The sequence below is a fragment of the Acinonyx jubatus genome, chromosome B3 (genome assembly GCF_027475565.1).
Source record: "Acinonyx jubatus isolate Ajub_Pintada_27869175 chromosome B3, VMU_Ajub_asm_v1.0, whole genome shotgun sequence".
NCBI classification, from domain to species: domain Eukaryota; kingdom Metazoa; phylum Chordata; class Mammalia; order Carnivora; family Felidae; genus Acinonyx; species Acinonyx jubatus.
Window position 1 is genome coordinate 108,354,203 of NC_069386.1, and position 13,172 is coordinate 108,367,374.

Sequence of the window (13,172 nt, forward strand, 5' to 3'; positions counted from 1 at the left end):
CCCCAACCCCCATCCCATCCCCCGGCAACTACAGATCTGTTGCTACTATAGATTAGCTTGCTTTTTCTGAAATTTATGTAAATGAGGTCTTCTAGTATGTATGCTTTTTTGTCTATCTTCTTTCATTCAGCACCATTATTTTAAGGTTCATAATGCTGCATATATCTATCAGTAGTTCAATGCTTTTTACTGCTGAGCAGTATTCTACTCTATGGATATATCACATTTGGTTATCCTTTCATCTGTTGGTGGTAATTTGGGTTGTTACCTGTTTAGCGTTATTACAAATAAAGTTGCTATAAACATTTGCATACAAGTTTTTGTATGCACATATGCTTTCATCTCTCTTCGGTAAATACCAAGAAGTGGGATGAATGGGTAACCTGGTACATGTATGCTTAACTATTTAAGAAAATGCCAATCAGGTTTCAAGAGTATCTGCACCAAAATAAGTAAATAAAAGTAGTTGTACCAATTTATATCCTCCCCAGTAGTGCAGTGAGAGTTCTTATTCCACATTCTCACAAACCCTTGATATGGTCAGTCTCTTTAATTTCAGCCAATCTATTGGGTATGGAGTGGTTTCTCATTGTGTTTTAATTTAGATTTCTCTGATGAATAATTTTAGCACCACTGCATGTAATTATTTGCCAGCAGCATATCTTCTTTGATGAGGTATCCATTCAAAATTTGCCTATTTTAGTTCAAGCACCATCTAGTGGGAAGATCATTCTTTCCCTATTTACCTTGACACCTTTGTTAAAAATTGCTTGTTGTATAGGTCTATTTCTGGACTCTATTCTGTTTCAGTGATCTATTTTGATGTCAATACATGTTGTTTTCATTCCTGTGGCTTTAGAATAAATCTCGAAGTCCAGTAGTATGAGTCTTCCAACTTAGTTCTTTTTCAAAGTTCTTTTGTCTGTTCTAGGTTCATTACATTTCCCTACGAATTTAAGAATCTGTTTGTCAATTTCTACCAAAAAAAGCCTGCTGAGATTTTTATTGGGACCAAATTGAATCTATAGATGATTTTGAGGGGAGCACTGACATCTTAACAATATTGAATCTGCTAGGCCATTAACATATCTCTCCATTTATTTACAATTTATTTAATTTCTCTCAGAAATGTTTTGAGTTTTCAGTCTCAAACCTTCTGTCAAATTTATCCCTAAGTTTAATAATTTGTAATGCTATATAAATAATATTGATTTTATTTTCAATTATCATTTGTTAATTGCTACTATGTAGAAATACAATTGATTTATATATATTATCCTTTTATCCTACAACCTTAATAAACCCATTTTTTTTGTAGACCCCTTGGGATTGTCTACATCAATTAGCATGTTATCTTTCCAACCTAAGCCAAAGTCGGATCTTACCAACAGAGCCACCCAGGTGCCCTGCCAAAGCAATCTTGAAAAAGAAGAACATGGGGCGCCTGGGTGGCTCAGTCGGTTGAGTGTCCGACTTCAGCTTGGGTCATGATCTCGCAGTTTGTGGGTTCGAGCCCCGCATCAGGCTCTGTGCTGACAACTCAGAGCCTAGAGCCTGCTTTAGATTCTGTGTCTCCCTCTCTCCCTCTCTCTCTCTCTCTCTCTCTCTCTCTCACTGCCCCTCCCCTGCTCATGCTCTGTCTCTCAAAAGTGAATAAACATTAAAATTTTTTTAAATTAAAAAAAAAGAAAAAGAAGAACAAAACTAGAGGTATCACAATCCCAGACTTTACATTATATTACAAATTTGTAATAATCAAAAACAGTATGGTACTGGCACAAAAACAGACACATAGATCAATGGAACAGAATAGAAAACCCAGAAATAAAGCCACAGTTAAATGGTCAATTAATCTTTGACAAAGGAGGAATGAATGTACAATGGGAAAAAGATACTCTCTTCAATAAATAGTGTTGGGAAAACTGGACAACTACATGGAAAAGAATGAAACTGGACCATTTTCTTATACCATACACAAAAATAAACTCAAAATGGATTAAAGGCCTAAATGTGAGACACGAAACCATAAAAATCCTAGAAGAGAGCACAGGCAGTAATTTTTCTAACATTGGCTGTAGCAACATCCTTCTAGATAGGTCTCCTGAAGCAATGGAAACAAAAGTAAAAGTAAACTATTGGGACTACACCAAAATAAAAACCTCTGACAGCAAAGGAAATAATCAACAAAACTAAAAAGGCAACCTATTGAATGAGAGAAGATATTTGCAAACAACATACCCAGCAAAGGGTTAATATCCAAAATCTATAAAGAACTTATACAACTCAACAGCAAAAACCAAACAATCCAATTTAAAAATGGGCAGAAGACATGAGCAGAATTTTTTCCAAAGAAGACATATAGATGGCCAACAGACACTGTGAAAAGATGCTCATCATCACTTATCAGCAGGCAAATGCAAATCAAAACTACAATGAGATACTACCTCACATCTGCCAGAATGGCTAAAATCAACAACACAAGAAACAAGAGGTGCTGGCAAGGATGTAAAGAAAAAGGAACCCTTAGGCATTGTTGGTGAGAATGTAAACTGTTGCAGCCACTGTAGAAAACAATAGGGAGGTTCCTGAAAAAGTTAAAAACAGAACCACCCCATGATCCAGTAATTGCACTACTGAATATTTACCCAAAGAATACAACAATACTAATTCAAAGGGATACATGCACCCCTATGTTTATTGCAGTATTTACAATAGCTAAATTATGGAAGAAGCCCATGTGTCCATCAAAAGATGAATGGATAAAGCGCAAGCACGCACGCATGCACGCGTGCACACGCGTGCACACGCGCACACACACACACACAGGAATATTACTCAGCCATAAAAAATGAAATCTTGCCATGTGCAATAACATAAATGGAGCTAGAGAATATAATGCTAAGTGAAATAAGTCAGTCAGGAAAGATGAATAGCGTATGTTTCACTTATATATGGAATTTAAGAAACAAAACAAATGAACAAAGGAAAAAGAGAGAGAAACTAAGAAACAACTCTTAAATATAGAAAACTGATGGTTACCATGGGGGAGGCAAGTGGAGGAATAGGTGATGGGGACTAAGGAGTTCACTTGTCATCAGTTCACTTGTTCACTCAGTGCTCAGTGATGAACACTGAGTAATGTACAGAATTGCTGTCAGTATATTGTACACCTGAAACTAACAGAATATTGTATGTTAACTATACTGGAATTTTAAAAAAAATTAAACATTAAAAAAGTAAAAAACAAAGTGTGTACAAATTTGGGATTATTAATTCCTTAAATGTTTGGTAGCATTCTCCCAGAAAAGCCATCTGGGCCTGGACTTTTCATTATGGGAAAGTTTTTAACTACAAATTCAACTTCCTTAATAAATATATGGCTACTCAGCATTTTAAAATTTCTTCTTGAGTAATTTCTGTCTTTTAAGGAATTTTTCCATTTCATCTAAGTATTCAAATGTATTGGCATAAAGTTGTTCATAATATGACCTCATTATTCTTTTTAATATCTGCAGAATAATAATGTCACCAGTAATGTCACCTCTCTCGCTCCTGATATTGGTAATTTGTGCCTTCTTTCCTTTATTCTAATCAGTCTGCCTAGAGGCTTAACAATTTTATTGTTCTCAAAAAAATCAGCTTTTGGTTTCCTTGATATCGATTGCTTTCCTTTTTTCTGTCCCATTGATTTCCACTCTAATCCTTATCATTTGTTTTCTTTGGCTTACTTGGAGTTTCATTTGCTTTGCTTTTCCTAGTTGCTTAAGGTTGGAAGCTAAGGTCATTAATCTGAGACCTTGCTTTTATTTTACTATGGGTCTTGAGTGCTATAAATCTCCCTCAAACTATGGCTTTAGCTGCAACCCACAAATTCTGCTACAATGTATTTTCATTGTAAGTTAGTTCCTAATATTTTCTAGTATTGCTTGTGACTTTTGCCTGTGATCCATGGGTTATTTAGATGTATGTTATCTGGTTTCCAAATGTTTGGAAATTTTCCAAGACCTTTTTATTAGTGGTTTCTAATTTAGTTTCACTCTATCAAAGAAAATCCTTTGTATGACTTAAATCCTTTTTAACATATTGAGACTTGTATTATAACTCAGAATATGGTCTATCCTGGTAAATATTTCATGAATACTTGAAAAGAACATATTTTCTACTGTTGTTGGGTAGAGGGTTCTATACATGTCAAATAGGTCAAGCTGGTTAACGATATTGTTCAAGTCTCTATATTTACTGATTTTCTGTCTACTTGTTCTGTATTGATAGAACTAACAGAGGGACATTAAAATTTCCAACTATAACAAGAGATTTGTCCATTTCTCCCTGCAGTTCTATCAGATTTTGCTCAGATATTTTGACATCCTCTTTTTAATGCATAAATGTTTAGCATTTTTATGTCTTCTTGACAAATATACCCATTTACCATTGTGAAAGAAACTTGTTTAATCTTTAAATAAAACCATATAAACAGTGTGGAGTGGTCTGCATTGTTTGTTTGGTCTCAAAGTGCTTTCTCAGTCTGCAGGATATTTTACTGTCCCTCTTCCACTTCCCAACACAGATATAAATCCCATATAGCTATAAATTTCACATTTAGAAATTCAATTTGTGTGTATTTCATATTTTTCATGTCTCCTCTAAATCTGCTCATGCTTTCCTCTACCTCTTAGACATTTGGAAAATAGTTATAGTAATTATTGTTACTAAACTATTGTTTTAATGTTCTTGCCTACGAATTCTATCATCTGTATCATTTTGGGATCTTTTCCAGTTTATTGGTTTTTCTCCTTATTATAGGTCATGTTTTCTGCTTCTTTGCATGCTTGCTAACTTTTGACTGGTTATAAGACATTGTGAACTTTACCTCGTTGGGTATTGGATATTCTTGGATTCTTTTAAATATTCTTGAACTTTGTTCTGTGATGCAGTTACATTACTTGACAATAAATTTCATCCTTCAGGCGTGCTTTTAAGTTTTGTTTGGTAGGATTAGAGCAGCCTTTAAGTCTAGGGCTAAGTTCACCTCACTACCGATGCAATACCTTTTTGGATACTACACCCAATGTCCAGTATATTACAGTGTTTTCCTGCTGGGTGGTGAGCACATGAACTATTCCAGCCCCTGTGTAAATGCTAGGGATTTTCTGTCTGCTCCTTTCTGATGGCTTTTTCCCTGTCCTTGGTTAGTATCCTCATAAGCATGAGATTAATGCTCAGACGAAAACTTGAAGGGCACCCGCTACAGATCTCCAAAGCCTATGCACCCAGCTCTTTCTCTCCAGTAGTCTCCTCCCCTGCAAATCCCAGCTGCCTTGACCTCCTCAAATTCATGACTCTGTCCTCCCTGTGCAGGGAGACCACTGGTGTCTATTTGGGTTACCTCTCCCTATGGAACCTGGTAGTTGGCTCTAGACAGTAAACTGGGTGATCCAAGAGTTCATTTCATTTGTGTCCCTTCTCTTGGGGATCACTGTCCTGTGTGGTCTGTTGTCCAATGTCCAAGGTCTATTTTGTATATTCTCCAGTTTTTCTTTTTCTTTTTTTAAATTTAAGGTGGGAAAGTAGATTCTGTCCCTATTTTTAATGTAACGCTACAAATAATCCAAAACAACAACAGCAAAAGCCTATACCTTCAAATGCTTAAAATCTAGCACACAAAAGACCCCTCTCTCCTGACAATGGAAATTTCCCAGGAGAAACAGAATCCCGTTTTCCTAAATGCATCTGACAACTGTTTTGACTACCAAGTGAGAAAGGAACTTTGTTAAAAGAAGATTTCCTAAATATAGAATTGAGTGTAAAACAAATTCTACTCAATTTACCACCACAAATGGTAATTACATCACATGCCTGACTCACCTTCTGTAATTTTATGATGGCAGTTCTGTCAGATGCTGCAGGAGGGACGCTGTAGCCTTGGTCTTTCCCATTTGCACAGATGATACTTCTAGCTTTCACAACAACACAATATGATGTCTCGGAGGCTAAACTGACAGTAAGAAGCCTTGCCAAACAGAAGGCTTTCTACTGCAAAGTGGTGTAACAAGAAGCACATGGCTTTGCAAGGAGCACTTTGCTTCACAGAAATGAGTTCTAAATTATTTCCAAAAGTAAGAGAAGCCCCATAATCTAGCACTTGATGATCCTCCTGTGCCAAGATGGGAATGAACTTTTCAAGCAACAAAGACAGAAATCGCAGCACATGTGTGAGGTAAGGTCTGCAGGTGGATTCAAAGAGATCAGGAAAAGTCCATTTTCTTCCACGATGAATTTCAAATATCTCAGTGGGACGTACTCTATACACACATCACCTTAATCGCTGATGTAAGCCTCGTACTATGTTGTAAAAGGTGAATGGTACAAATGTCAAGAAGGTGCCAGAAGCGCCAGAGCATTTAGGAGTCTTCTTTGGCTTTCTCTACAATTTTCATTCGTCCAACAGTTGACCATTTCTATTCACAAACTGTTTTCTGGAACTGGGGTGGAGAGTGCACTGGGTGTAGGGGAAATGCCCTGCTAGGCAGGTAGGGCCAGATTGAAACCCAACTGGGAAGTACATAAAGGTTGTCTTCGGGGTCTCTAGATCTCCTTCTTCATTTGCCCCCTTCCCCTCCCTCAGGACTGACTCTCCCTGCCCAGATCCAGCCCTCTATCTCCATGCTCCATGCCAAGGCTCAAGAAGCACTGCTCTGTATGTCTCCCTTTCCCTCTCATCAGATCTAGTGCCAGTGGCTAACAGTACGTGGGGGTGTTAGACACGCAGGAAAGTGTAGGTTACAGAAGGAGTGGGCAGGTGCCCAGAAGGTGGCCACAGGGTCTGCACTGAGTTTTGGCTTCAGGAACTGCTGCTTTGGATGATTTAAAATAAAGTGGCATCAAACGATCCCAGAGATTCCCATTGTTTCCAGCATGAAGTTGTAAGATTGGATAAAATCTAGGTAGCAAAGCCCCATATGATGCCCAAATGAAGTTATCCGTAAGTCATCAGTTGGAGGATTAAAACTTGCATATACAAAACAACAACAACAAAAACTTGCATACCCATATTATTTCAGAAAGAAATAAGCCAACGAGAGTAAATAGCTAAGCAAAGCAAGCAATACCAGGGACAGGAGCTGGGCCAAACACCAGGTAGGTGGTAAACTAAACAGTGTCAACACTACATAAAAACTTAGAAATGTGTACAAAATAGCACAACTGTATTTACTGCAGCAATGTTTATAATGGCAAAAAAAAAAAAAAAAAAAAAAAAGCTGTAATTAAGTAAAGGCCCATCAAACAAATGGTTGAACAATTCAGACAATGTCCTCACTCAAAGAATGAGTTAGACCTCTCCTAGCTGACCTGGAGGTATTTCACAGCATTTTGGAAAGTAAAAACACAAGACACAGAGAAGTATTTGTATATATAGGTATCCCAACTTTTAAAATTATGCTAATTTTTTAAAGTGAGGTTTTTTGTTTTTGTTTTTAATTTGTGAGAGAGAGAGAGAGAGAGAGAGAGATAGTGTGAGCCGGGGAGAGGGGCAGGGGCAGAGGGAGAAAGAGAGAGAATCCCAAGCAGGCTCCATACTCAGCACAGGGCCCCATGTGGGGCTCGATCCCACGACTCTGGGATCATGACCCAAGCTGAAACCAAAAGTTGGGCACTCAACCAGCTGAGCCACCCAGGCTCCCCCTAACTTTGATTAAATAGGGGGAAAAAGCTTATCTATGTGGATATTGGAGGGGACGTATTATTTTAAAAGATTATTAGAGCATAGAAGAAGGTATAAAATCTATCCTCTGGTTGTTAAGACTAGCTAGTTGGTGTTGGGCTGGAAGGGTCAACCCAATAATTAGATGAAAGTAGGCCTCTTTCAAAGTCTTTATAATTTTTAACATAAGATGCTCTGCTGTTTATGTAAAATTATACATATAAGCCTGTGTGTGCATGGGTATCTCCCTCTCTGTGTACGTATGTGTGTGTGTGTATATCTATCTACCTATCTACCTATCTACCCATCTCTACCTATGTACCTACCTACATCTATCGAGAGCTGTCTGTCTGTCTATCTATCTATCTATCTATCTATCTATCTACAGAGAGCTGTTAAAGATTGGTCTCCAAACTTATGGTGGTTATCTTGCCCAGGGGCGGGGGGAGATTCCTGGTGATTTTTTTCTTCCTTGTATGTTTTTCTTTTGTTTGAATGTTTACAAGAACCAGGTTTTACTTATATAATAAGAAAAGAGCAGCAACACTACCACACCCATGTACCTTCAGTGCCTCTCTCATTTCTCACTTCGAACCCCGATGTTTCCTTCAAGTCAGGCCCTTCCTCCCTGGCTCCTCCACAGCAAGTCCGTTCAGGCTCTCAGCGTCCCTGATGACTCTGTGTAGGCCCCGGCCTCTGTCTCTCCCTCTCCAGCCAGTCCTCCACGTGGAAGCCACAGTGATCTCTACGGAACGCTTCTCTGTCCGTGATACTGCCCTGCCTGGACCTCTTCTAGGGCTGCTCAGCACCCCAGGGGCAGTTCTCGGCCAAGGCGTGCAGTGTAATCTCCGGTACCACCCTGCACAACCATACGCACCTCCCTCTGCTCCTCTCACAGCCTGCAGCTCCCGGCCCTCCTTTCATTTCTCCTAGTGCTTCCCTTGTCCCGCCAATGTATGCCCGTCCCTGAAGACGCACTCAAACCGTGTTTCCTTCTGCAGCCACTCCTGTGTCTCTCCTGGTTTCCCACAGCACTCTGTACCTACTCTATTAGACCACCGATCGCTGCTTTTCATGATTTGTTTTCTCTCTCTCCCTCCCTAGACTGTGAGCTGTTGGAAGGCAGGACTACATCTTCAATGTCTCTACCAAATGAATAAATGAAATCAATGAATGAATGAATCTGTAAAAGCAAAAGAGTAAATACAAATGCGGGTCAACCATGTAAAATGCCTGTATAAACAATGAACAAAGCTGTAAAGTAAGTATTTTAAAGTTCTTTTTTTTTCTTTTCCAGCTTGAGCCACTTTTTAAATTACTGCCAGTAATTCAGCCAGTGAATAATTCATATTCAAGTTACCAAAAGTTAACTACGGTTTCAATCCCTAGAAAATGAAACACAGAAGTCAGAAAGGAAGCCATTTTTCCCTTTTTAAGTAAAATAAGAAGTTTGATACTGTTCTTCCCACCAAGCTAGTTCTAGAAACAGCATCTTTCCCCCATAAAACACAGCCCAGCTGTGTGGCTACTTACTGGAGTTGAGGAGGACCATGGCCTTGACACAGAGATACTCTTTGTGTTGGAGTTTTAACTCACGGAACCTTGAAGTCGTTGCCAAGAGCATGTCGAAGATTTCCAGAATTCCTTCTACACATTTCCCTTCATCCCTACAAAAGTTTGTTTGGAAATTTAAGAAACATGCAGCACTAGGCAACCAGCAAAAGCAATGAGTATTTTCTTGTTAACCTCAAATTTCATCTTGAACACCCTTTAACTCTGACAAACCGGTAATGAAAGCACATCCAGTGATATAAAATTACTAGAATAATCTTCACATAGAGAGGATAGGGAACTTCTATAAATTCCAACCGCAAACATTTGAATGAATGCTACTGAGACAAAAGTGTGCATTAGAAATACATTTTCCTTCTACCTATGCACCAAATGTTTCCTTAACAGATTGCCGTTTCTGTTGATCATTTTCCTTCCTAGACCATTTCGGCCAACCAGCCCTAGTTACGACACACGTTGCTAAAATGAGACCTTCCGTGATCCCATCAGAAGACTTTGAAGGGCTAATGAGGAAGACTGAATGATACTGAAACAATCCTTCACACGGGAGGGCTTAACTCACTTCCTGGAGGTCATGTAAGAAACTGGTGGGGCAACTAAGAGACATTTAACGTAACTTGAAAAAAAGCCAAAGAAATCACAATGCGAGAAGACAGATTAGAATCAGGAAAGGAAGGCAGAAATGGAAATATGCACATTTTTGACTTGCCAAAGATTATTTTTAAGCAAAGGTTTTAGACAAACTTCAAACCATATAATCAAAATTCTTTTGAACATTCATAGAAATGAATTTTTATATGCATACTTTTGAAGGAAGTTACTTGAACTGTATCTGGAAAATACCAGCTTCAGTTCACTCCAGCCAGACACACATTATTCTGCCTCACTGCTCCCCCCAAAATCTTCTATTATCATCAGCCATAGTCATTGGAAGCCCTTGACAAGCAGTTAGATGATTTTCCCATGAAACTTCATTTGCTTCTTAACACCTGCAGAGCATGATGAAGGGGAGCCTGGCAGAGGTGGGTGTCTGCGGGTTTCATCCTTAGTCTCCCACGCAGCCCCTGAAGGGAACCCGAGATCTTCAGAGAACTGACTGTTCCCTCTCCTCCTCCCTCCAACCCCAAGCCAGGACGTTTCCAGTGATGGCGATGGCTGGAGAAAGGGCCTCTGCGGAATCGAAATGGAGCACCGATGGTGGTGAGTCTTTCCCACTGGGTTCTGTGAGAGGACAGCCTCTGGCCAGGATCCTGCATTCCACAGCATCCAAACCCTCGCAGACTCACCTGCACAAAGCTACAAGCAAGCCAACTGCAAGTTGCAAACAAATATGGTAACTTCTGCAACCACCTGAGGCTTTCCGAACATGCACAGGTTAAGTGATAAAACGCCAGCGCCTCCTAGAAGTCACTCATAGGGAAAGGCCACATTGGAGAATCAGCCCTGGGCAAAGGGTGCCCAAATCGGTAGGAAACCCCCAAATCTCCCCTCCTCCCACCTCCCCTGCTCTGGGCTTTCCCAGGCAGCCAGCTGTAAGTGTCCAGTAAGGACAATGCATGCTTTGCACGTAGTGAAATACCTATTCCCTGAAGGCCCCTCATGCCACATAATCAAATCACTATGCTTGGGGACAATTATTGGAAATCGTAATTGTTGGGCTTGAGGTGAGCTGATGCTGAATAAAACTGGTTCTAAAATGTCTTGGGGGGTCAGGGGCACCTGGCTGGCTCAGTCTTTACAGCATGTTACACATTTGTAATGACTATTTTAATGATCATTTCTTTATTTTTAACAAGGAGAGTGCACATGCATGAGTGGGAGAGAGGCAGAGAGAAAGGGAAAAAGAGAATCCCAAGCAGGCTCCCCTTCAGCACGGAGCCCAAAGCGGGGCTCAATCTCGTAACCTTGAGATCATAACCTGAGCTGGTATCACGAGTTGGACACTTAACCGACTGGGCCCCCCAGGTGCCCTGAGCATGTGACTTTTTTTTTTTTTAAGTTTATTTATTTTGATGGGAGAGGGGCAGAGGATGAGAAGGAAAGAGAAAGAATCCCAAGCAGGCTCTGCACTATCAGCGCAGAGCCCAACAAGGGGTTCAAACTCAACAAATCTCGAGATCATGACCCGAGCCAAAATCAAGATGACTCACGGACTAAGCCACCCAGGCGCCCCAGAGCACTTGACTCTTGATATCAGGGTTGTAAGTTCATGCCCCACGTTGGGTGTAGATATTACTTTAAAAAAAATCTTTGCAGGGGCACCTAGGTGGCTCAGTCAGTTAAGGGTCCGACTTCGGCTCAGGTCATGATCTCGAGGTTTGTGAGTTCGAGCCCTGCATCGGGCTCTGTGCTGACAGCTCAGAGCCTGGAGCCTGGAGCCTGCTTCAGATTCTGTGTCTCCTTCTCTCTCTGCCCCTCCCCACTGTGCTCTGTCTCTGTCTATCAAAAATAAAAAAAAAATTTTTTTTAATCTTTACAAAACTAAATAAATAGGGGCACCTGGGTGGCTCATTCGATTAAGTGACCAGCTGTGGCTCAGGTCATGATATCGCAGTCCGTGGGTTCAAGCCCCATGTCGGGCTCTGTACTGACAGCTCAGAGCCTGGATCCTGCTTTGGATCCTGGGTCTCCCTCGCTCTCTGCCCCTCCCCCACTTGCACTCTCTCTGTCTCAAAAAATGCATAAACATTAAAAAATAAAATAAAATGAAACTAACAAACTAAATAAACAAAACAAAATATCTCTGGGGACAAAAACAAAAAGCCCCCCAAGTCCTTCATTGATTAACAGTTTGGCTCTTCTCTTTGAGACCCAGTCAGAGGTGGGGTCATGCACATGTAGAGGCATGCATACTCACACCAATCCCCAACCAGTATGATAAGAGGATTCATCTGAAATCAAAACCATTTTGTGCAGAGATTGCCACGTGTACCTAAAAACACATCCCTAAGTATTGAAACTAGTATAATTTCCTCATTAAAATGCATGCCATTTTTTTAAAGTTTATTTTGAGTGAGAAAGCGAGAGAGAGAGCGAGCGAGCAGGGGAGGGGCAGGGGAGGGGCAGAGAAGGGGAGAGAGAGGGGATGCCAAGCAGTCCCAATGCGGGGCTCAAATTCATGAACTGTGAGATCCTGACCTGAGTTGAAACCAAGATGCTTAACTGACTGAACCACTCAGGCATCCCAAAATGCTTGCCATTTTAAACACAAACTCATATTTCAAAAATGGAGGGAGGGGCACTTAGGTGGCTCAGTCAGTTAAGCATCTTACTCTTCATTTCAGCTTGGGTCATGATCTCAGGGTTTGTGGGATCGAGTCCCACATCCAGGCTCCATGCTGACAGCTTGAAGCCTGCTTGTGATTCTCTCTCTCTCCCTCTCTCTCTGCTCCTCTCCCACTCATGCTCTTTTTCTCTCTCTCAAAATAAATAAATACACTTTTTTAAAAAATGGAGGGAGAGTTTATATTCTAGAGCATCCTAAACCCTGAGAAATGCTATAACTCACTGTAATCAGAACATGTATACCTCATGGAAAAAGTGAATCTCTGAATGAATTTTAAAGAATCAGGTTTGATTGCTTTTATTAAATAGATGTGACAGCCAGCCATTTCATTCAAGGGGTGGCACGGTTAGAATATTTGTATTCACTTCACAGGCTGGAGAAACCAGATAATTTTTGTAGACAATAAATGAGAAATACAGGAAATATGAGACAACACCTCATAAATGACACCCTATTAAAGCTCTGCCTTAAAATGAGTCTTACAGAGGAAGGACTTTTAAATAATAAGTTAATGAGATCTATTACTCTTATTTTATAACTATGGAATGAACTGAACTGGGGGTAAGGAATTAGGATGGGGGACACCTGGGTGGCTCAGTCTGCTGGGCATCT

At 40.3% G+C, this 13,172-nt stretch overlaps 1 protein-coding gene across 1 annotated transcript in view; it reads right to left on the reverse strand.

Moving 5' to 3' along the window:
- Positions 1 to 13,172, reverse strand: part of ESR2 (estrogen receptor 2) — a 70,989-nt gene that overhangs the window by 12,871 nt on the left and 44,946 nt on the right. The window contains exon 7 of the mRNA XM_027065895.2: positions 9,236 to 9,369. Coding sequence (XP_026921696.2) covers positions 9,236 to 9,369 — 134 coding nt within the window. The remainder of the gene's footprint in view (positions 1 to 9,235; positions 9,370 to 13,172) is intronic.